This window comes from Oncorhynchus tshawytscha, linkage group LG19 (assembly GCF_018296145.1).
Source record: "Oncorhynchus tshawytscha isolate Ot180627B linkage group LG19, Otsh_v2.0, whole genome shotgun sequence".
Taxonomy (NCBI): Eukaryota; Metazoa; Chordata; class Actinopteri; order Salmoniformes; family Salmonidae; genus Oncorhynchus; species Oncorhynchus tshawytscha.
Window position 1 is genome coordinate 10,719,985 of NC_056447.1, and position 23,691 is coordinate 10,743,675.

The 23,691-nt window shown below is 43.8% G+C and overlaps 1 protein-coding gene across 4 annotated transcripts in view; it reads left to right on the forward strand.

The window, feature by feature from the left end:
• LOC112218356 (Krueppel-like factor 5) overlaps window positions 1–23,691 on the forward strand; it is a 40,400-nt gene that overhangs the window by 4,986 nt on the left and 11,723 nt on the right. For all 4 annotated transcript variants that reach the window (XR_006079338.1, XR_006079337.1, XM_024379069.2 and 1 more), the window contains exons 2-3: window positions 11,072–11,963; window positions 12,224–12,283. Coding sequence is in view for 2 of the 4 variants with exons in the window: in XM_024379069.2 (XP_024234837.2) it covers window positions 11,084–11,963; window positions 12,224–12,283 (940 nt within the window). In the remaining 2 variants the exon portion in view is untranslated. The remainder of the gene's footprint in view (window positions 1–11,071; window positions 11,964–12,223; window positions 12,284–23,691) is intronic.

The window sequence follows — 23,691 nt, forward strand, 5'->3', positions numbered from 1 at the left end:
AAGTTCTCCCACTTAAAAAGATGAGAGAGGCCTTTAATTTTCATCATAGGTACACGTCAACTATGACAGACAAAAGGAGAAAAAAAATCCAGAAAATCACATTGTAGGATTTTTAATGAATTTACGTTTCTGTGTGTGGAGTACAGGTGGTCTAGAAGTGTTATCCCTCTGGTTGCACATTTAACATGCTGATAGAAATGAGGTAAAACTTATTTAAGGTTCCCTGCATTAAAGTGCCCGGCCACTAGAAGCACCGCCTCTGGATGAGCATTTTCCTGTTTGCTTATGGCCGTATACAGCTCATTGAGTGAGGTTTTTGTGCCAGTATCAGTCTGTGGTGGTATGTAGACAGCTACGAAAAATACAGATGAAAACTCTCTAGTTAGATAGTGTGGTCTACAGCTTTTCATGAGATACTCTACCTCAGGCGAGCAACACCTCGAGACTTCCTTAGATATCGTGCACCAGCTGTCATTTACATATATGCATAGGCCCCCGCTCCGTGTCTTACCAGAGGCTGCTGTTCTATCCTGCCGATAGAGTGCATAACCCGCCAGCTGTATGTTCTTAATGTTGTCGTTCAGCCACAACTCACACGGGAGCATGGTCTGTGACCAGGGTGAGGTAGGTGCCCAACAGCGCCCACTTCACCGCTCGACACTCTGTCTCGATGATCAAGTACTTTTTTTCTCTAGGTATCAGCTTTCGGGTTATGTACATGATGGGGTGTTCCTCCCCATCATATAACTGGGACAGGACAGCCCCTAGTCCTGTGTTGCAGATGTCAATACCTGGAGATCGGGCATTATGCGAATCGGATGGGAACACATCGCTTCCTTCTGGCGCCTGAACGCTGCTTCGGCATCGTCTGACCATTTCACTGTTTTCGGGCCCTGGTTAGATCAGTACAGGGGGAGGCTATAGCCACAAAGTTTGGAATTAACCTGCAATATTATCCCTCTAGCCCCAGGAAGGCATGGACCTGTGTTTTGGTGCGTGGATGGGCCAATCACGTACCACGTGGACCTTCCTCTCCTGGGGCCTGACGTTCCCCTGTCCGATCAAATACCCCAGGTACTCCACCTCCTCAAACACAATCTTGCATTTATTGGGTTTTTCTGTCAACCCGGCATACCTGAGCTCGTCCAGTACCGCCTGGAGGCACGTCAGGTGCTCTTCCCAACCTTGGCTATGGATGATATCATCCAAATAGGCCACTGTGTACCTTCGGGCCTCTGGGATCCGGTATGGCCTCTTTCATAACGTTTTCCCGGGCTGGGTGTGGACTTGGTGTTCGATGTTCTCGACGAATACGGCCGTGTTCCGATCGATGAACTCCCGGAGCTCTTGCTTCTGGGCCGGGCCAAGGTCCTCATTGCTCGGGACAACCACTGGTACCCTCGGCGTCCTGGGTCTTGACCATAACACGGCCAAGGCTGTCCTCACCTGCCACCTCTTCAATAGGTTTACGTAGAAAATATGTTGGGGTTTCCATCTCCCTGGCTGCCGTATGTGGTAATTGACAGGTCCCAGCTTCTCTATCACCTCATACGGCCCGTGCCATGTTGCCAAGAACTTACATGGGGGATGAAGACCAGCACCTTGTCACCCACCTGGAACTCTCGGGTTTAGGTTCCCGATTGTAGACCTTGACTTGGGCGTGTTTGGCCTTCTCCATTTCTTCCCTTACCACTGGCCATACTGCTGTCATTCGCTCACTTATAGTCTCCATGTGTTCCACCACGCTGCGTAAGGGGTTTGGCTGGGATACCCACACCTCCTTGGCGAGGTTCAGTAGGATGTGTTATCTCCTCCCGTAGAGGAGTTTGAAAGTGGAAAAAACAGTGGAGGACTGGGGTACTTCTCAGACCGAGAACATTAGGTGGGGTAGTAGCTGATCCCAGTTATTCCTGTCCTGCTCAATGACCTTCTGCAGCATTAGCTTGAGCATTATAGTGAAACATTCAACAAGCCCATCCGTCTGTGGGTGAAAGACCAGGATGTACTGGTGTCCTCGTGCCGTTTTTACCAGGGAACCCACTATGTCCATGGCGATGTGCTCAAATGGCACCCAATTATCGATAAGGGATACCAGCGGGTTTTGGAATGTGCTTTTGGGGCGGTGATTTGACACTCCGGACATCTGCGGCTATAGTCTTCCACGGCCCGCCTCATCCCGGGCCAGTGGAACCGGGCGGCGATCTGTTCCCAGGTTTTCTCCATTCCCAGGTGTGCCCCCAGCAACAGCACCTCTCGACGTTCCCCCTGTTTGTGCGACATCTGAAACGAAAGGTTAATCTTGATTTGGAAATTGGTGTATCGCCAGTCACTCACCCCCGGAAGTAGCTGTCCATCCACTGCTATCCTCCCACTGGGTGGTCCTGAACTGTCCCCTCATTTGGCCCATAGTAGATGTCTCAGTTGGTCCCTCAAAATAGATGAGGGGGAGAATGAGCTCCTCGTCCGGTTGTTCACTAGGGGAGTTTGGTTCCGGCGCCCCTGCCTCCACAGTGCCGCGAACAGTGGACAATCTCGTCCCACGAGGATGGGTACCGGCAACTCGGGTACAGCACTGACAACAACATCATCCAGCAGCTTCCTTGTGGTGTCACGATGTTGGCCTGCACGGTCGGATACTGCTTGGTGTCACTGTGGACACAGGAGACGGACATCTCCTGGGCCAGCAGGCACGTGTTTGCAAGCGTAACCATACTCCTGGAGTCCAACAGAACTTGGGTGTCGTGTCCGTCGACTTTCACCATGACCATGGGTGGGCCCAAGAGGAGATGACGTAGTTTACTGCGTGACCCGTCTCATCTCTGGGGCTCTCTGATGGCATTGACTCGTCTCGACCCAAGCAATTCCATGGGAGGTGTCTCAGGCCGCCACACTCAAAACACCTCCTTTGGTCTCCATTCACCTGTGGTTGTCAGCGGCGGGTCGGCTCTCACCCGGCTGTTTTCCCGATGGTCTGCTGCACTTTAGCCTGGCTGACTGTCGGTCCGGGGAATACTGCGGTGGGGGTGTCCTTCCATCCACTCGAACGGTTCCCCAACTCGGCCCGGCTCCCCTTCAGCAGAGCGTCTGTGTTCTGATGCATCTCTAATGCTCCCAGGAGGTTCTCCAAGGTCTAGGGCTCGCATAGACTCGTCACACTCTTCATGTCATGGGGTAGTGCTCTTAAGAAGCGATCCGTGACCACTTTGTCTATCATGGAGAGGGTGGAATCATTGGTTAGAAGCCATGCCCTGATGATGCGCAATAGGTCGCTCATCTGGGCTTGGAGGGAGGTGTCGGCCACGAACCTCCAGTTGTGGACCAGTTGGGCCTGACGGGCCAGGTTGTACTCGTAATGGCTGAGTATCTCCCGTTTGAGATCATCATAGTTAGCCACCTGTTCAGCGTTGAGGTCAGAATATGCCTTTAGGGTGTTACCGAATCGCATCCCAACCTGTTTTTAATACAGCTAATGGAGGACCACAACATCAAAACCTACCTTTGCACATTTGAACGGACCAAAGTACAAGTGGGCGGAGAGGAACGGGCACGGACAGGAACGGGGACAGTCAGGTTTTGATGATGTTGTTTTCCATTAGCTTTATTAAAAACTGGTTTGGATGCGATTCGGTAGACGTTCCTCCTTGCAGCTTCCTGATTTCCTCAACCAGGCGGACATTTTGTAGGCATTGTTCCTCCAGCATTCGTTCCTGAACCGCCTGTTCCGCTTGTTGGGCCCGGACGACCTGAGCTATCAACTCGTCCATACTGATGCACCGTAAATGTCAACCCTGATCTGACCACGTTGTCAAATGCCCGCATTCTCCACCACTTGTGGAAGACAAGGATGGTGGATACAAATGTTTACACTGATCAGACACAAGTGTGATAGTTTCAAGGGTGTTTATTAAAACAATAAAGAAAAAGAAAAGAATTGGTCTCTACCAGGAGACCTCCTCCAGGTTACCGTCTTCTTGGCTCCTGGGTATTGCTGTCTCCTTTGGGCAAAAGACCCGTTGACATGGTTCTAGCAGACCGTGAGGAGGACAATAAGGATCAACCTCTCTCGCTGAAAAAAACCCCTGTGTGCTGCCCTTTTGGCAGCTTTATGGGACTCGTATGGTTGGTGAGCAATCAGCCCCTTGATCACTCAACAGCCTCAATCATCCCCAACCGTCGAGTCCAGGCACGTCCAGCAGAGGGAACCAGAGCTGCGTGATGTATACTCCGTCTGCAGTGGTGGAAAAAGAACCCAAATCAATTTGAATACAACAGGTGTAGACCTTACAGTGAAATGCTTACTTACGAGCCCCTAACCATCCAGGCAGTTAAAAAAAATATGGATAAGAATAAGATAACAATAGCGAGACTATATCGGTACCCCCCTGTATAGAGTCAATGTGTTGGGCACCGGTTAGTTGAGATAGTATGTACATGTAGGTAAAGTTATTAAAGTGACTATGCATAGATGACAACAGAGAGTAGCAGTGGTGTAAAGATGGGGTGAGGGGGGGGCACTGCAAATAGTCTTGGTAGCCATTTGTCTAGATATACCGAGAGAGTTTTCATCTGTATTATTTGTAGCTGTTAATATACAACACCAGTCAAGGGATGGCACTAAGACAGCATTGAATGAGCTGTATTCTGCCATAAGCCATCAAGAAAATGCTCACCCAGAGGTGGCGCTGAAAAAAGTCTGGGTAGCCATTTGTCTAGATGTTCAGGAGTCTTATAGCTTAGGGGTAGAAGCTGTTTAGAAGCCTCTTGGACCTAGTTGAACCTACTTGAATAATAGTAAAGATACCTTAATATGAAATGACTCAAGTAAAAGTTCAAGTCAACCAGTAAAATACTACTTGATTAAAAGTCTAAAAGTATTTGGTTTTAAATATACTTAAGTATTAAAAGTATAAATCATTTAAAATTCCTTATATTAAGTCAACCAGACAACGATTCTCTTGTTTTTTAAATGTATGGATGTATGGATAGCCATGGTCACACTCCATAGCTAAGACCTCATTTACATGCAAAGCATTTGTGTTTAGTGAGTCTGCCAGATAGTGTAGGGATGACCAGAGATTTTTTCTAAGTGCATGATGTTCAACTAGATGGTGCCGGAGAAAGGTTTAGTGAGTGTTTAGTGAATGTTTTGTCCCAAATACAATGCTTTTAGTTTTAGAAATATTTTAGAAATATTTAGGGCTAACTTATTCCTTTCCACCTACTCTGAAACTAACTGCAGCTCTTCGTTAAGTGTTGCAGTCACTTCAGTCACTGTAGTAGCTGACGTGTATAGTGTTGAGTCATCCGCATACATAGACACACTCCCCTTACTCAAAGTCAGTGGCATGTGGCAAGTTTAAAAAGTAAGGGGCCTAAACAGCTACCCTGGGAATTTCTGATTCTACCTGGATTATGTTTGTGAAGCTTCCATTAAAGAACACCCTTTGTATTTTGCTAGACAAGTAACTCTTTATCCACATTATAGCAGGGGGTGTAAAGCCATAACACACGTTTTTCCAGAAACAGACTATCATCGATAATGTCAAAAGCTGCACTGAAGTCTAGTGTAGGGTTTCCGGGATGATCGCGTTGATGTGAGCCGTGACAAGCCTTTGAAAGCACTTCATGGCCACCGACATGAGTGCTACGGTGCGGTAGTCATTTAAGCGTGTTAATTACGCATTCTTGGGCACAGGGACTAAAGTGGTCTGTTTGAAACGTGGGTTTTACAGACTCGGTCAGGGAGAGGTTGAAAATGGCAGTGAAGGCACTTGCCAATTGGTCCTCGCATGCTCTGAGTACACGTCCTGGTTATCCGTCTGGCCCTGCAGCATTGTGAATGTAGACCTGTTTAAAGATCTTGCTCACATCAAATCAAATAAAATTTTAATTGTCACATACACATGGTTAGCAGATGTTAATGCGAGTGTAGCGAAATGCTCTGTACCATCACTCACTCATTCATATATCCTTATGTACATATTCTTTATCCCCTTACACTGTGTATAAGACAGTAGTTTTTTGGAATTGTTAGTTAGATTACTTGTTGGTTATTACTGCATTGTCGGAACTAGAAGCACAAGCATTTCGCTACACTCGCATTAACATCTGCTAACCATGTGTATGTGACAAATAAAATTTGATTTGATTTGATTTGATTTGAGACTCCCAGTTAGATAGCAAATGTTCCTTTTTTCCAAAAAGATTATTTTTGTAGGCGAAATAGCTCCCGTTTTTTCATCATGCTTGGCTGAGAAATCGACCGAAAAATGCTACTACTACAACGCAGAAACGACAGAAACACGGCAAACGTTGTTTAGGATCCATCCTCAAGGTGTTTTTAACAAATATATTGGATAATATATCCATCGAGGCAGATGGTTTCTCATGAGAAGCGATTGGAAAAATGGCTACCTCAGTATTTTACGCAAGATTTTCTCCGGGAGACACCATGTGACCACATGCTATATATGGTCCCTTACAGTCATTCTTCAATGGAAATGCCTAAAAAGACGTCACAATGCTGTAGACACCTTGGGGAATGCGTGGAAAACATAAGCTCATTTGTAGCTCATTCACAGCCATATAAGGAGTCATTGGCATGAAGCGGTTTTAAAAAATGCGGCACTTCCTGATTGGATTTTTATCTGGGTTTCGCCTGTAACATCAGTTCTGTTGCACTCACAGACAATACCTTTGCAGTTTTGGAAACGTCAGAGTGTTTTCTTTCCAAAGCTGTCAATTATATGCATAGTCGAGCATCTTTTGGTGGCAAAATATCTTGTTTAAAACGGGAACGTTTTTCATCCAAAATGTTTAATAGCGCCACCTAGTCGCAAGAAGTTAAAGAAAGAATCTTTGTCCAGTTCGAATTGAGTAATTGCTGTCAAGATGCTCTTTTCAGTCATAAGAGACGCTAGTAGCAACTTTATGTACAAAATAAGTTACAAACAAACAAAATAGCACAGTTGGTTAGGAGGCTGTAAAACGGCAGCCATCTCCTCCGGTGCTATCTTGGCCTTCCAATGACACCGGGTGCTGTAAATGTCCTGGAGGGCAGGCAGTGTGCCCACAGGGATGCATTGGGCTGACCGCACAACCCTCTGGAGAGACCTGCAGTTGCGGATAGTGCAATTGCCGTACCAGGAGAGGATACAGCCCGGCAGGATGCTCTCAATGATGCATCTTTAGAAGTTTGTGAGGGTCTTAGGGGCGAAGCCAAATATCTTTATCCTTCTGAGGTTGAAGAGTAGCTGTTGCACCTTCTTCACCCCACTCTTTGTGTGAATTTATCATTTAAGGTACGCCAAGTAACTTGAAGCTTTTCACCACTGCGGCCCCGTCAATGTGGGTTGGGGCGTGCTCTGTCTGCTGTCTCCTGAAGTCCACCATCAGCACCTTCATTTTGTTGATGTTGAGGAAGAGGTTATTTTCCTGGCACCAAATCAAATAAAATTGTATTGGTCACATACGCATGGTTAGCAGATGTTATTGCAAGTGTAGCGAAATGCTTGGGCTTCTAGTTCCCGACAGTGGAACAATATCTAACATGTAATCTAATAATTCCACAACAACTACCTAATACACACAAATCGAAGTAAAGGGATGGAATAAGAATATGTACATATAAATATATGGCTGGGCCATGACCGACCGGCATAGACGAGATGCAATAGATGGTATAAAATACAGTATATACATCTGGGATGAGAAGTGCAAGATATGTAAAAGATCATTATTAAAGTGGCATTAATAAAATGACTAACTATCAATTTGTTAGAGTGGCCAATGATTTCAACTCTGTATGTAGGCAGCAGTCTCTCTGTGTTAGTGAAGGCTGTTTAACAGTCTGATGGCCTTGAGATAGAAGATATTTTTCAGTCTCCTGTGACATCGGATGCTGTAGGTGTCCTGGAAGGCAGGTAGTTTGCCCCCGGTGATGAGTTGTGCAGACCTCACTACCCTCTGGAGAGCCCTATGGTTGTGGGCGGTGCAGTTGCCGTACCAGGTGGTGATACAGCCCGACAGGATGCTCTCAATTGTGGATAGGGGGGTCTGCTCTCTGCTGTTTCCTGAAGTCCATGATAATCTCCTTTGTTTTGTTGACATTGAGTGAGAGGTTGTTTTCCTGACACCACAATCCAAGTGCCTTCACCTCCTCTCTATGGGCTGTCTCGTCGTTGTTGGTGATCAAGTTGGAGGTGTGCATGACCACGCAGTCATGGGATAACAGGGAGTACAGGAGGGGGCTGAGCACACACCCTTATTGGGCCCCAGTGTTGAGGATCAGCGAAGTGGGGATGTTGTTTTCTACCTTCACAACCCGGGGGTTTCCTGTCAGGAAGTTCAGGACCCAAACGCACAGGGTAGGGTTGTGACCCAGGGCTTCAAGCTTAATGATGAGCTTGGAGTGTACTATGGTGTTGAAGGCTGAGCTGTAGTCAATGAACAGCATTCTTACTTAGGTATTTGTCACACCCTGATCTGTTTCACCTGTCCTTGTTATTGTCTCCACCCCCTCCAGGTGTCGCTTATTTTCCCTGGTGTATTTATCGCTGTGTTTCCTGTCTCTGTGCCAGTTCGTCGTGTATGTTCCAAGTCAACCAGCGTGTTTTTCCCGTGCTCCTGCCTTTTCTATTCTCTTTTACTAGTCCTCCCGGTTTTGACACTTACCTGTTTTATGTGTCTCTTCACAGTCCATGATGTTCCATAATGTGTAGCTTTATCTGTTTTTTAAATCAGATTTTACTGCTTGCATGAGTTACTTGATGTGTAATAGAGTTCCATGTAGTCATGGCTCTGTGTAGTACGGTATGTTTCCCGAGTCTGTTCTGGACTTGGGGACTGTGAAAAGACCCCTTTTGGCATGTCTTGTGGGGTATGCATGGGTGTCTGAGCTTGGTGCTAGTCTTTTGAAAAGACCGCTCAGTGGTTTCAACATGTAAATACCTCTCACAAAGACAAGTAGTGATGCAGTCAATCTCTCCTCTACTTTGAGCCAGGAGAGATTGACATGTATGTCATTGATGTTAGCTCTCCGTGTACATTTATGGGCCAGACGTGCTGCTCTGTTCTGGGCCATCTGTGTCCCTCTTTACCTCTGTCTCTCTTTGTGGCACTTGAGCACACTTACATGTCTTACTCACCTTGGCCATGGACAACAAGAGATCACAGTCCTCATGAGTGGCAGTGGTCCTCGTTGGCAGCTCTGTTTTTTTCTCGAAGCGGGCAAAGAAGGTGTTTAGCTTGTCCGGGAGCAAGGCGTCACTGTCCGCGATGTGGCTGGCTTTTCCTTTATAATTCATGATTGTAATCTCCTCTTTCTGTTTGGGTTGTTGTGTTTGTCATAGTGGTCATCTATTCATCCTTGTCAATAATCAAACTGTACTGTATGTGCCCAGACTACACACTACTACCAGTCAGCCTCTCTGACCAAACTACACGTCATTACCAGTCACAGTGGTTTCCTATATCTCTCAATACTCATACTCTATGGCCAGTCTAAGCATGTCACAATGCTTAGACTTTCTGTAACCAGACTGTGTATGTCACCACCAGTCAGCAGTCTAAATGACACTACATTGTTGTTCACAAACCAAGATGACTGATTCCCCTCAAAGTGACTGTCCTAAAAAAGAGGAGGAGGAGAAATAGTGAGGTTGACAATGTACCTGTATGGCTCAGTTGGTAGAGAGTGTTGCTTGCAACACCAGGGCTGTGGGTTTGATTCCCGGGACCACCCATATGTAAAATTGATCCATACATGACTAAGTCGATTTGGATAAAAGCATCTGCTAAATGGCATATATTATTACTTGGCACTTTGACTTCAGACACCATTGAATGCTATGTCAAGGATAGTGGTGCCAAATGTGAGGGCCACAAAGAACTCTTGAGTGGTGTTGTTGGATGTTGATTTGGAGATTAGTTACAGATATATTTGCATGGCTAACCATAGACAAAGGAATTTGTATTGCATTATCGTATTGTTGGACAGTATAGATGCTCTAGTTACTCTGCGTTGCTTGCTGTTTGGGGTTTTAGGCTGGGTTTCTGTACAGCACTTTGTGACATCAGCTGATGTAAGAAGGGCTTTATAAATACATTTGATTGAATTTGATTGAAAAGCACATCAACACTAGAGTTGCTAGGCACGAGATTTGGAAATATACTGTACAGACATAGCTGGCACTTCAAATAGCTGTGGAGGCATAATAGGCCTGATAAATTGTTCTCTTCCCTCCATTGTATCTGATGTTGGGTAAGCCATTGTGCACAGCTGGATAGGGCTTAAGTATATCAACAGCTCAGTGAATTATTTTTACACAACTGATTGGCTGGGCAAGGCTTGAATTAACTCCCTGTGCCCTAGCGTTTGGCCTCAGTAACTCACAGTTAAAGTTGTGGCTGATTTGTTTTGGGCTGCATTTCCATATTTATCCGGCATCCATTTTTAACTTTCCTAGAAAAATAACAATAGCTTAATATGTCACATTTTTGCTTCTAGGGATTCAATTAAACACAGTTTAAAAAAGAACCTAGTTTGTAAATGAAAAGCTAGTCAATGTCACGTATGCTCCCTCTCCGGCCTCTAAGTCACCAGGCTTCTAGTTATGGCGCACACCTGTCACCATCGTTGCGCGCACCTGCACGTCTTCACTCACCTGGACTCCATCACCTCCTTGATTACCTGCCCTATATATGTCACTTCCTTAAGCTCCTTCCCCAGGCGTTACTGTTTCAGTGTCATGGCTGTGTGTTGTTTGTGGTTCTTGGTTTGTATTGAGATGCGTTTATTTATTACAACACTCACTCCCTGAACTTGCTTCCTGACTCAGCGCACATCATGAATCCATAAAAAAACATTACAGAGTGCTTCTGTCTGAACATTTCAACAAATTATCTGAAAGTGAGCAGCAGATATTCTTCTTTGGAAACACATTCCCATCACAGCTACAAGAGACTCTTCCAAGACACACAACATTGCTCTAGGAAGTGTCACCATCTAATCTAATCTCTCTCCCTCCATCCCTCCCCATCTATCCCCCTTCCTCCTCCTCCCTCTCTCTAGACCCAGTTGGAGATGGAAAAGTACCTCCCCCAGACCACATGCAGTCTCCTCCATCCTCCATCCATGGCCCACACAGACAAGAACTGTGGAGAGAGCGCCTCATTGGTGGACAAGTACTTCTCAGAGGAGAAGCACAACACAGCTCCCTACAGCATCAACATCAACCTCATCCTCCCCAAAACCACCCACCTCTGCACCGGCCTGAACCGGCCCAACAAGCCCCAGCAGCACCACCAGACCCATCTCCTCCAGCACATCAAGACAGAGCCTCGGTTGGACGTCCCAGCGTCCTGCTCCATCCAGACCCTACCTGACTTCTTGTCTGTCTTCAGCATTCCCCAGACCGTCAACACTATGTTTATCAAACCTGATATGGCCACCAGCGGACACCCAGTTTCAGATACCGAGCTGCATATTGGCCCCCAACAACCGCAGGTCTACCAGATGCCCATCCCCGTCAGCGGAGCTGACCTCACAATGACACTCTCCCGCAGCAGCCAATCAGGGACCAGCGGAGCCGGCAATGGTAGAACCATGCTCAACCTGAACAGTGTCTCCTTGACAACGGTGGGTCATGGCGGTGGTGACTCGTTGTTTGCAATGCCGGAGCATTTCTACCACCACCACGCCAAGGTGTCGCCCCAGTCACAGCCCCACAGTCTACCTCCCTCACCCCCCAACTCGCAGCCGGGTAGTCCTGAGAACCAGGCTGAGCTGCTGACCACTCCACCGCCCTTCCAGGCCTCTAGCAGACTGGGGTTAAAGGTCACCCAAATGTCCCACCACTCCATGCTTATGGCCCATGGACAATGGTTGCTGACAGGACCCAGGTACAACCGACGGAACAACACTGAGCTCGAGAAGAGACGGATCCACTTCTGTGACTTCCCCGGTGAGCCTCCTGATTCTGGATGGATTAATGAATGAATGAATGCACCCACAGTGCCATTTAGACCATTGATATAGATACTTTGCAGGCTAATGTGCTAAAGGCTAAAGTGTGTTTGGTCAAAGATACAGAAGATGCGTTTCATGATGCTGTTTGTTTGCTTACCGAGACGTGCTGGAAATAAATACCTCAGGAGGCCAATGTTGTGTACTTCTCCATGGTATCCATTCAGTGATACTAACATCCATTTTCTGTCCTTGTAGGCTGCTCCAAGGTTTACACAAAGAGCTCTCACTTGAAAGCACACCAAAGGACACACACAGGTAAGAAAGAGTAACTTCCTCTGTACAATTACACAAATAGAAATGTACAGACTATAACTACTCTTCTCTGAAGATGGGAAACGAGGTACAACACAGCTATGGAAAGTTTAGGCACTAGTGCCCTCTACTGAACAACATTAGAATCAAGCCTGACAAGGCCAATGACCTTCCTCAGGTGATAAACTCGAGGCACAGATTCATTCCTTCAATTCAGTATCACTCTTCACTGGGGGCAGTCACATCCAAGCAATAAAAAATCTGTCACATAATTGAAGCCATTAGATACAGTTTATCATAGCACACTGCTCTTTATTACGGGCGACAATTTTAGTACTCATCACTGCATTCTCTACCAGAAAGTTGGTTGGCCCTCTTTGATGTCACGTAGGTTGATGCTATGTTTTAATTTATAAATTCCCACTCTACCTAAAACTAAACTTTAGATATACGAGTTGCCACACCCAGTCTCAGGGATGGTTAACTCTGGAATATCCTTTAGTCTCTACTGAGTTAAGCTTAGACTGACGCACAGACGCACAAAATTCCACCCAAAAACAATCTTTTGCTATTTGTTTCATTAGTCCATTGTTGACATTGTCCCAAAATATTTTCCTTGTCAGCAATCGAGTTTAAGATATGTAACTTTCAAAATACAGAAATCATCCCCCATATGATGCAAAACGCAGAATCATATGAAAAATGCAAACAATACACTCAAGCCAAGGTCGTTTGGGCCAACGACAAGCCCTCCCAACTCACCTTAACCAGTGTGGGCTGAATAAGGTACACAGAGGGAAACGCATAAAGGAGGGTCTGAGGCCACTGGTACGTGAGAGCTTCCGCTCCCAACAGAGCCAGCAATGCGTGTTTTCTCGCGGTGTGAAAAGCTCTACATCGAACATTTCCCATACAGTTGGGCAAAAAAGTATTTAGTCAGCCACCAATTGTGCAAGTTCTCCCACTTAAAAAGATGAGCGAGGCCTGTAATTGTCATCATAGGTACACTTCAACTATGACAGACAAAATGAGAAAAAAATCCAGAAAATCACATTGTAGGATTTTTAATGAATTTATTTGCAAATTATGGTGGAAAATAAGTATTTGGTCACCTACAAACAAGCAAGATTTCTGGCTCTCACAGACCTGTAACTTCTTCTTTAAGAGGCTCCTCTGTCCTCCACTCGTTTCCTGTATTAATGGCACCTGTTTGAACTTGTTATCAGTATAAAAGACACCTGTCCCCAACCTCAAACAGTCACACTCCAAACTCTACTATGGCCAAGACCAAAGAGCTGTCAAAGGACACCAGAAACAAAATTGTAGACCTGCACCAGGCTGGGAAGACTGAATCTGCAATAGGTAAGCAGCTTGGTTTGAAGAAATCAACTGTGGGAGCAATTATTAGGAAATGGAAGACATACAAGACCACTGATAATCTCCCTCGATCTGGGGCTCCACGCAAGATCTCACCCCGTGGGGTCAAAATGATCACAAGAACGGTGAGCAAAAATCCCAGAACCACACGGGGGGACCTAGTGAATGACCTGCAGAGAGCTGGGACCAAAGTAACAAAGCTTACCATCAGTAACACACTACGCCGCCAGGGACTCAAATCCTCCAGTGCCAGACGTGTCCCCCTGCTTAACCTCTTGCGATGAGCAAACCCGTATCCGGGAGCGTAATCATAGCCTCAAACGCATTAGCATAACGCAGCGGACATAAATACGCAAAAAAATCGCAAATGCAATAAATATATTCAAACACAAGCTTAGCCTGTTGTTAACAACACTGTCATCTCAGATTTTCAAAATATGAGTTACAGCCAACGCTAGACAAGCATTTGTGTAAGTTTATCATGACACAATGCTATGTTAGGCTCTGCTGGCAGCAGGCAACATTTTCACGGAAATAAGAAAAGCAACCAAATTAAATCATTTACCTTTGAAGAACATTGGATGCTTTCACTCAGGAGACTCCCAGTTAGATAGCAAATGTTCCTTTTTTCCAAAAATATTATTTTTGTAGGTGAAATAGCTCTCGTTTCTTCATGCTTGGCTGAGAAATTGACCGGAAAATGCTGCAACTATAACGCCAAACTTTTTTCAAAATTTGCTCCATAATATCGACAGAAACACGGCAAACATCGTTTAGGATCCATCCTCAAGGTGTTTTTAACATATATATTCGATAATATATCCGAGGCAATTGGTTTCTCATAAGAAGCGATAGGAAAAATGGCTACCTCAGTATTTTACACGAGATTTTCTGCGGGAGACACCATGTGACCACATGCTGTATATGGTCCCTTAGTCATTCTTCAATGGAAATGCCTAAAAATAGGTCACGATGCTGTAGACACCTTGGGGAAAACGTAAGCTCATTCGTAGCTCATTCACAGCGATATAAGGAGTCATTGGCATAAGGCGGTTTCAAAAAATGCGGCACTTCCTGGTTGGATTTTTATCTGGGTTTCGCCTGTAACATCAGTTCTGTGGCACTCAGACAATATCTTTGCAGTTTTGGAAACGTCAGTGTTTTCTTTCCAAAGCTGTCAATTATATGCATAGTCGAGCATCTTTTCGTGACAAAATATATTGTTTAAAACGGGAACGTTTTTCATCCAAAATGTTTAATAGCTCCCCCTAACGCATAACTGTTTTTTAAGCCAGTACATGTCCAGGCCCGTCTGAAGTTTGCTACAGAGCATTTGGATGATCCAGAAGAAGATTGGGAGAATGTCATATGGTCAGATGATACCTAAATATAACTTTTTGGTAAACTCAACTCGTCGTGTTTGGAGGACAAAGAACACCATACCTACTGTGAAGCATGGGGGTGGAAACATCATGCTTTGGGGCTGTTTTTCTGCAAAGGGACCAGGACGACTGATCCGTGTAAAGGAAAGAATGAATGGGACCATGTATCGTGAGATTTTGAGTGAAAACCTCCTTCCATCAGCAAGGGCATTGAAGATGAAACGTGGCTGGGTCTTTCAGCATGACAATGATCCCAAACACACTGCCCGGGCAACGAAGGAGTGGCTTCGTAAGAAGAATTTCAAGGTCCTGGAGTGGCCTAGCCAGTCTCCAGATCTCAACCCCATAGAAAATCTTTGGAGGGAGTTAAGTCCGTGTTGCCCAGCAACAGCCCCAAAACATCACTGCTCTAGAGGAGATCTGCATGGAGGAATGGGCCAAAATACCAGCAACAGTGTGTGAAAACCTTGTGAAGACTTACAGAAAACGTTTGACCTCTGTCATTGCCAACAAAGGATATTTAACAAAGTATTGATAAACTTTTGTTATTGACCAAATACTTATTTTCCACCATAAATTCATTAAAAAAAAAAAATTCCCCTCATTTTGTCTGTCATAGTTGAAGTGTACCTATGATGAAAATTACAGGCCTGTCATCATTTTAAGTTTGAGAACTTGCACAATTGGTGACTGACTAAATACTTTTTTGCCCCACTGTACATCTCGTGTCTGAACCGTTGAATTGCGACTCCACTTTGTCTTGGTACTGACATTTTTCCTGTTTGATTGCCTAACAGAGGGAATAATTACACTGTATGTATTCAACCATATTCCCAGTCATCTTGCCATGGTTAACTGCGGTGGTTCGCGCTTTCAGTTTTGTGTGAATGGTGCCATCTATCTACGGTTTCTGGTTTTGGTAGGTTTTAATAATCACAGTGGGAACAACATCCCATATACAGTTCCTGATGAACTCAGTCACCGTGTCCGTGTATACGTCAATGTTATTCTCAGAGGCTACCCGGTACATTTCCCAGTCAGCATGCTCAAAACAATCTTGATTCATGGATTCTGATTGGTCAGACTATCACGGGTACTTCCTGTTTGAGTTTCTTCCTATAGGAAGGGAAGAACAAAATGGAGTCGTGATCTGATTTGCCGAAGGGAGGGTGGGGGAGGGCCTTGTAGGCATATTGAAAGGGGGAGTAGCAGTGGTCGAGTGTTTAACTGTAGTACTCACTCTTGTAAATGTGTTGATAGAACTTCGTTAGTGGTTTCCTCAAATTTGCTTTGTCGGCGCCATCTTGGCAGTAAAACAGCACCTGTGCCAAGCAGACTGGCGCTGCTCTTGTGTAACAGGACAAGCAGGAGCAGACTTTGGGGTGGCCCTGGAAGCCAGGGAAGCCTGCTTAGCCGCTTGGTCTCTGTCTGCAGACCCTCTAGAAGACGATGCAGCAGCTAAAGTTCTCCAAGGAAGGAAGACAAAAAAAAAAAAAATGGGCAAACCCAAGGAACCATTACACCTGCTTGAGTGAGGTGGGACAGGACTAGTCGGCGACCACCTCAACCTTTACGGGGTCCATTTGGATGCCTGCGGTAAAGATACCGGTAAGACTACCGGTAAGTTCGATATTTCGAAGGGCATGACTAAATACTCAGTGACCACAAGGGGTGTTAAAGGCAGTTTTCCACTCATCTCCTTCTCTGATTCTCGCCAGATTGTAATTGTTGCAGAGGTCTAGTTTGGTGAAGAATTGGGCCCCTTGGGTCAACTCCAAGTTGACGGACATCAGGGGTAGGGGGTAACGATTCTTGATTGTAATCCGGTTCAGCCTTCTGTAATCAATGCAAGGACGCAGGACTCCATCCTTCTTACCAACAAAGAAGAAGCCTCTACTAGCTGGGGATGTAGAGGGCTGAATGAAACCTGCCTCCAGTGACTCACGGATGTAATTGTACATTGCTGCTTCAGGGGTCGAGAGGGAGTACAAATGCCCCAGAGAGGTGTGGAGCTGGGTAGGAGTTATATGGCACAGTCGAGGGAAGGGATGCTGGAGGACACGGCAAGGCTCTTGGTTGGGGTCTTAGACATTTAGTCTGGCAGTCCTTACCCCAGTCTAGAAAGTGTCTCATGGACGAGGTGACTAGTGGGTTTGTAGCGCTAGCCAGGGGTACCCCAGGATAAGGGGGTTCTCAAGAGCAGTGATCAAAAGAAAACTAAGAGTCTCTAAGTGGTTCACCCCAGCCTGCATTAGAATGGGGTTGGTCTGATTTTCCACCTGACTGGAGCCAATGGGCTGTCCCTCAACTGCTTGAATCTGCAGAGGGATGGAACACTGCACGCAGGGGAGTTGTAATTCTCTGGCGAAGTCCTGATCAATGAATATATCTGCGGCCCCGGAGTCCACGAAGGCTTGAGTATGGTGCCGACAGTTGTCCCAGTGGAGGATTGCGGGCAGCGACCGATGATGACTGGGTAGCCAGGAAGGAAACTGCACAGCTCGTGAGGGTCTCCCCTTGACCTGGCGAGCCCTGGCGTTTCCCGTCAGCTCTGGGCATGTAGTACAGAGATGGCCGGGACCTCCACGGTAGAAGTGGCAGCCTTCGCATGCGCCTGTCATGCACCTGTGAGCTCAGAAGTGTGCGTCCCAGCTGCATGGGCTCCTTAATGCTGGGTTCAGGGGGCTTGGGGTCCTCAGGAAACCAGGATACTGGGGTGGTGTCAAAAAGGCGCTGTCTCATGTGTTCTCAGAGGCGGTTGTTGATCCTGATTGCAAGCATATTAGGGACGAGGTCCTCTCCCAGTTCCCGAGAGGCCAGATCATCCATGATGGAATTAAACAAACCCTGGTGACTTGGGCCTCCGTATTCCACCCACTCTCAGCGGCGAGGGTGCAGAACTCAATGGCAAAGTCAGCCACTGTTCTGGCCCCTTGGCGGGTGTTGAACAGTCGACTGGCCGCTTCTCGTCCACTGACGGAGTGGTAGAAGACTTGTCGTAGCTCGGCAATGAAGGCTAATATGGAGCTGCTGGATGGTGGCTGCTGTTCCCACACCAACATTGCCCAAGCCAGGGCCTTGCCCGAGAGTAGAGAGATGATTTAGGCGATCATGGCCCGATCGATGTGGAACAAGGACTGTAGCTCGAACAAGGACTGTAGCTCGAACACCAGTGAATACTGAATGAGAAACCCCTTGCATCCTCCTGGGTGGCCGCCATGCTCCCGGGCTGGGATCTTGGGTTCCCGGTGCAGGTTCCCTGGAGGAACTACGGTGACGCCTGTAGCACTGGGCAGTGAGACTTGGACATTGGCTCCTCCTGGGTTGAGGTTGAACTGTGGTTGGAGTCGGTAAGGGCCTAGAGGGTCTCTGATATTTGGGAGTTGTTCTTGCTGCTGCCCCATCAGTGCTCCTTGGTGGGTTACAACATTCTTGATCTGGTCTTTGCTGGGTCCATGTTTAGGCAGAAGCTTGCTGTGATGTGATAAGGTTGGAACCCAGGTGCAGAGAAGAGACCAGATGAGGAATCACTGGTTAAGGATAAACATAATACTTAACTGAGAAACGATAGCCACAGGATCACAGTACACTTGAAAAAACAACAAACACTAAGTCTCAAAAACTCACTCAGGAAACGAATGCACACGGTAAACAATTCAAGCTTCTGCAAAGGACAACAGAAAACACATCTCTTTTAACAGGGACATCATAATGAGTAAATTGGGCACAGCTAAGTGTTGTTAAAGTCTCTAGGACGGTCTCTGCTGCACTCTGGTGACAGGTGGAACCATGACAGGTGTAAGCCAATTTAAGTAAAAGTCCAGTAAAACAACCAATTCAGATGTGGGGCGGTAAATCCCTGCAACAAATAAATGTGTATTTTAGCTTATGGCCACATCGATAACCAAAAGCCACAATTTTTGGGGAAAGTGATATTTAGAGAACATGAAGCCACAAGAGTTTATTTTTTATTTTTTAAAGGGGTGGATCAGCTAAATATTGCAGAAAGAATATTGGTTCCATCAATGTAATTGTCTGCATCATTTCCAATCCCCCATATATTTTTGGTGTAAATATATATATCCATACATACATGCATACATATATACATACATATACCTATATAGACATATACTTTTTTTTAAAGAATATACCTTTATTATTATTATTCCCCGCAAACCCTACCACCGATTTCCCCCAAATTTGGAGTAAACTAATAAACATTTTGGGTTTTATCTTCAATTTATACATCTTATACACATTTTACATTCAGTCTATTTTACAATAGTTATTTTTTTGTTTGTTTTTAGTCCTTCCTCTTTCTGATGTCCGTCCAGTTTGATTTATATTTGTAACTGTGCTATTTCACAAAAGTTCTGAACAAATATACATTTTACAGACCCCGTATGTTCTACATGATTTATCTTGTTATTAGTCCCATCCTTCAGCTCCATTCAACCTCTCCCATCTATCTCTCAACATCATCCATTTTGGATTTCTATTTGCCATATATTTTTCAACTGTGCTGTGATTCCTCACAAATGACTTGAACATTTCTATTCTCATAGCTTCTACAGATTGTAAATTAAAAATACATTTTTTTGCTAAAATAATAATTACTGATTGACTATGGCTTTTCAAATCACCCAGTATTGCTGTCTGCAACGTTAGTTCTAGGCAAATGTTGCATTTCTTCAGCCATTCCTGGACCTGTGACCAAAAACGAGCTACATATGGACAGTACCAAAACAAATGATCTAATGACTCCTCACAGCAGAATCTGCAGAGCTGGGAAGATTGTATCCCCCATATATATAACATTCTATTAGTTGCAAGAATTTTGTATAGTAATTTAAATTGAAAAATGTGAAGTTTTGCATCCGGTGTTGTTTTGCGTATCAATTCATAAACCATGTGCCATGGAATGGGTACATTGTAAATCTCTTCCCAACTATTTTGCAATTTATATGGCACAGCTGTTAGTTTTTTGGTCCTTAAATGAAATTGGTATATGTTTTTATTTATCACACACGTTCCTTACTTTTTTCCCCCTTCTACTTACCTCTTCCATTTTTGTGGTAATGCTCCAATTAATTGGTTGTAATTTTGGGTGGGGCAGACATCACCATAAGTCTGTGTTAGCTGCATGTGTGACAACTCCCCCAGTCATATTTATGATATCATTCACAAAAATTATACCTTTAAAAAAAAAAAACATTTCTTCGATTTATTATTATTATTATTTTTATCAATAAATATATTTGAATTTAACCACAATATTTTCTCTTTTCAGGTGGATTAAACTGAAATTGCAACCAACTTTCTAAGGCTTGTTTAAAAAAAGAAAGATTTTGGAGATTATTTCCTTTTCAAACAATCGAAAGTGGGCCGGTGTAATCTGAATAAAGGGGAAAAGGCCCTTCTTGAACATAGGATGAGACATTCGTACCAATTTACTAGAGAACCCGTTTGCATTTAAGTATAACTTTTGTAAGACTGATGCCTTTAGTGAGAGGTCTAATGCTTTAATATTTAATAATTTCTGCCCTCCTAATTCATATGCGTTATATAAATAGGCCCTTTTAATTTTATCTGGCTTGCCTATCCAAATAAAATGGAATATTTTATGTTCATATAATTTAAAAAGCAGGTCACTAGGTGTAGGCAAAACCATAAGCAAATGGGTAAACTGTGATATGACTAAAGAGTTAATCAGGGAGATTTTTCCACAAATACAGGTATTTTCCTTTCCATGGTAGCAAGATCTCATCTATTTTTGCTAACTTTCTATAAAAATGTATTGGATGTATTGGAGATCATTTCTTTCTTTTGGGATTTGTATACAGAGTATGTCCACATCTCCGTCAGACCATTTAATTGGTAAACTACATGATAATGTAAAATTGTGCATTTTTTTAGTGATCCAATATGTAATATAGTACACTCATAATTTGGTTTTAATCCTGAGAGAATAGCAAAAGTGTCTAGATCCTCTGAGGCCGTGGGGAGAGACTAATTGTGCTTTAAAAAGAAAACATGACTCATCAGCGTACAGTGACACCTTAGTTTTTAAGCCACGGAGTTCTAATCCCTTAATATTATTGTTTGATTTTATCTTAACAGCTAACATTTCAATGGCAATAATACATAGATATGCCGATAGTGGACAACCTTGTTTTACTCCTCTAGAGAGTTTAAAACCTTCTGAGATGTAGCCATTTACTATTTTACACCTAGGGTTACTATACATAACTTTAACCCATTTTATAAGAGATTCCCCAAAATTGACATATTCTAGGCATTTATATATAAACTCCAGTCGTACTTTATCAAAAGCCTTTTCAAAATCAGCTATGAAAACCAGGCCTGGTGTCCCCAATAATTCATAGTATTCTATTGTTTCCAGTACTTGTCTTATATTATCTCCAATGTATCATCCATGTAAAAAACCTGTCTGATTAGGATGAATAATATCTGACAATACTTTTTTAATTCTATGCGCAAAGCATTTTGCTAGGATTTTTAATCACAACACTGAAGTGTTACAGGTCTCGTATTTTTTAGATGGACTGGATCTTTATATATATATATATATATATATATATATACCCCTTGGGTCCTGTTTCAGTAATAATGATATCAGACCTTCTTGTTGCGTGTCTGATAATCTACCATTTATGTAGGAGTGGTTAAAACATGCTAATAATTGTCCTGTGAGGCACAATAAATTAGAGGAAAAACTCAAAGAAATGGAGGAACTTATTCCAGAATGCTCCAGATTATAAAAATAAAGCAAACTGGATGGAATATGGGGAAAAATGCACCAAATTCTTTTTCAATCTTCAATATAGAAATGCTACCAAAAATGTATTAAAACTTGTTACAAATGATGGAGTCACGCATGATTCACCAAATTATATTTTGAAAGGGGAAGTAAAGTACTTTAAGAATATGTTTTCATTTCAGGCTCCTCAATCTCCACTAACTGAAACTAATTGTATGGATTTTTTCCCTAATAATATTGTAAAATTAACATCTGTACAGAAAGTCTCATGTGAAGGCCAAATTACAGAGGAGGAACTGCTTGATGCAATTGGGGCCTTTATGGATGGGAAAACTCCAGGGCTGGATGGCATACCAGTGGAAGTATACAAAAAAATAATAATATATACTCAAAGGACCATTATTAGCATGTTTTAAGCCACAAGAGTTGATTTAACATACAGTACCAGTCAAAAGTTTGGACACATCTACACATTCGCAGGTTTTTCTTTATTTTTTATACTATGTTCTACATTGTACACAAAGGACCCCAGGAGGACTTGCAGGAGAGAGGAGAAGAATGTTCCTATTTGAAAGCTTGACATTTTTTGTAGCTCACGACATGTTTTATTTTTGAAAGCCATGCTAGAAAGGTTTGGAGACCCCTGGTTTATGGGCTTCACAGAGTTGGTATTGTTTGCTGGCTTTTAGTAAAACCATGTAGATACCTCATGAAACAGGCATGTGTTTGTGCATGCGTGTGTGTTGTACATGCGTGCATACAGATGTTGGATCTTAATTTGAGGCAGTTTGCTACAGCAGGAAAACAATTCTGCAGCAATAGGAAATGTGAATTATTATGTGGATTATATTGAATGGACATCTTCGTAGGGGTTGATACATTTTTCGTAAGGGAAAATCAAGTCTGAAACTTCAGAAGCCTTTTTAAACCTCATATATTCTACAAGTTTTCAATGTCCTGCATTGCAACAGGGCGATCAAATTAAGATCCTACATCTGTATGTGTGTGTGGCAATGTTAGACTGATAAAACCTCAACTGTTGCACAACTGCCACCTGACCAAATAGTTCAAGTGTATTATCTGTCAATCTGTTAATGCTGTCAGTTGAACAGCTGCCATATCCAGGCCTCAGCACCCTTCAAATCACAGGAGAGACGTTTAAAAACGTAAAAATATATTTTCTTTTCAAAATGCGTTTTTTGTCAGAAATGCCATCTCAAACGTGAACTTTCATTTGCCTTAACTCCCCATCCCGGGTCCGGGAGCGTAATCATCGACTGACACTAATTAGCATAACGCATCGGACATAAATATTCCTAGAAAATATTCCTATTCATGAAAATCACAAATGAAATATATTGAGACACAGCTTAGCCTTTTGTTAATCACCCTGTCATTGCAGATTTTCAAAATATGCTTTACAGCCAAAGCTAGACAAGCATTTGTGTAAGTTTATCGATAGCCTAGCATAGCATTTTGTCCAGCTAGCAGCAGGTAACTTGGTCACCGAAATCAGAAACGCAATCAAATTAAATCGTTTACCTTTTGAGCTTAGGATGTTTTCACTCACGAGACTTCCAGTTAGATAGCCAATGTTCCTTTTTTCCAAAAATAATATTTTTGTAGGCGAAATAGCTCCGTTTGTTCTTCACGTTTGGCTGAGAAATCGCCCGGAAATTGCAGTCAAGAAAACAGCAAAAAATATTCAAAATTAGCTCCATAATATCGACAGAAACATGGCAAACGTTGTTTATAATTAATCCTCAAGGTGTTTTTCAAATATCTATTCGATAATATATCCACCGGGACAATTGGTTTTTCAGTAGGACCGATTGGAATAATGGCTACCTCTGTATTTACGCGAGAAT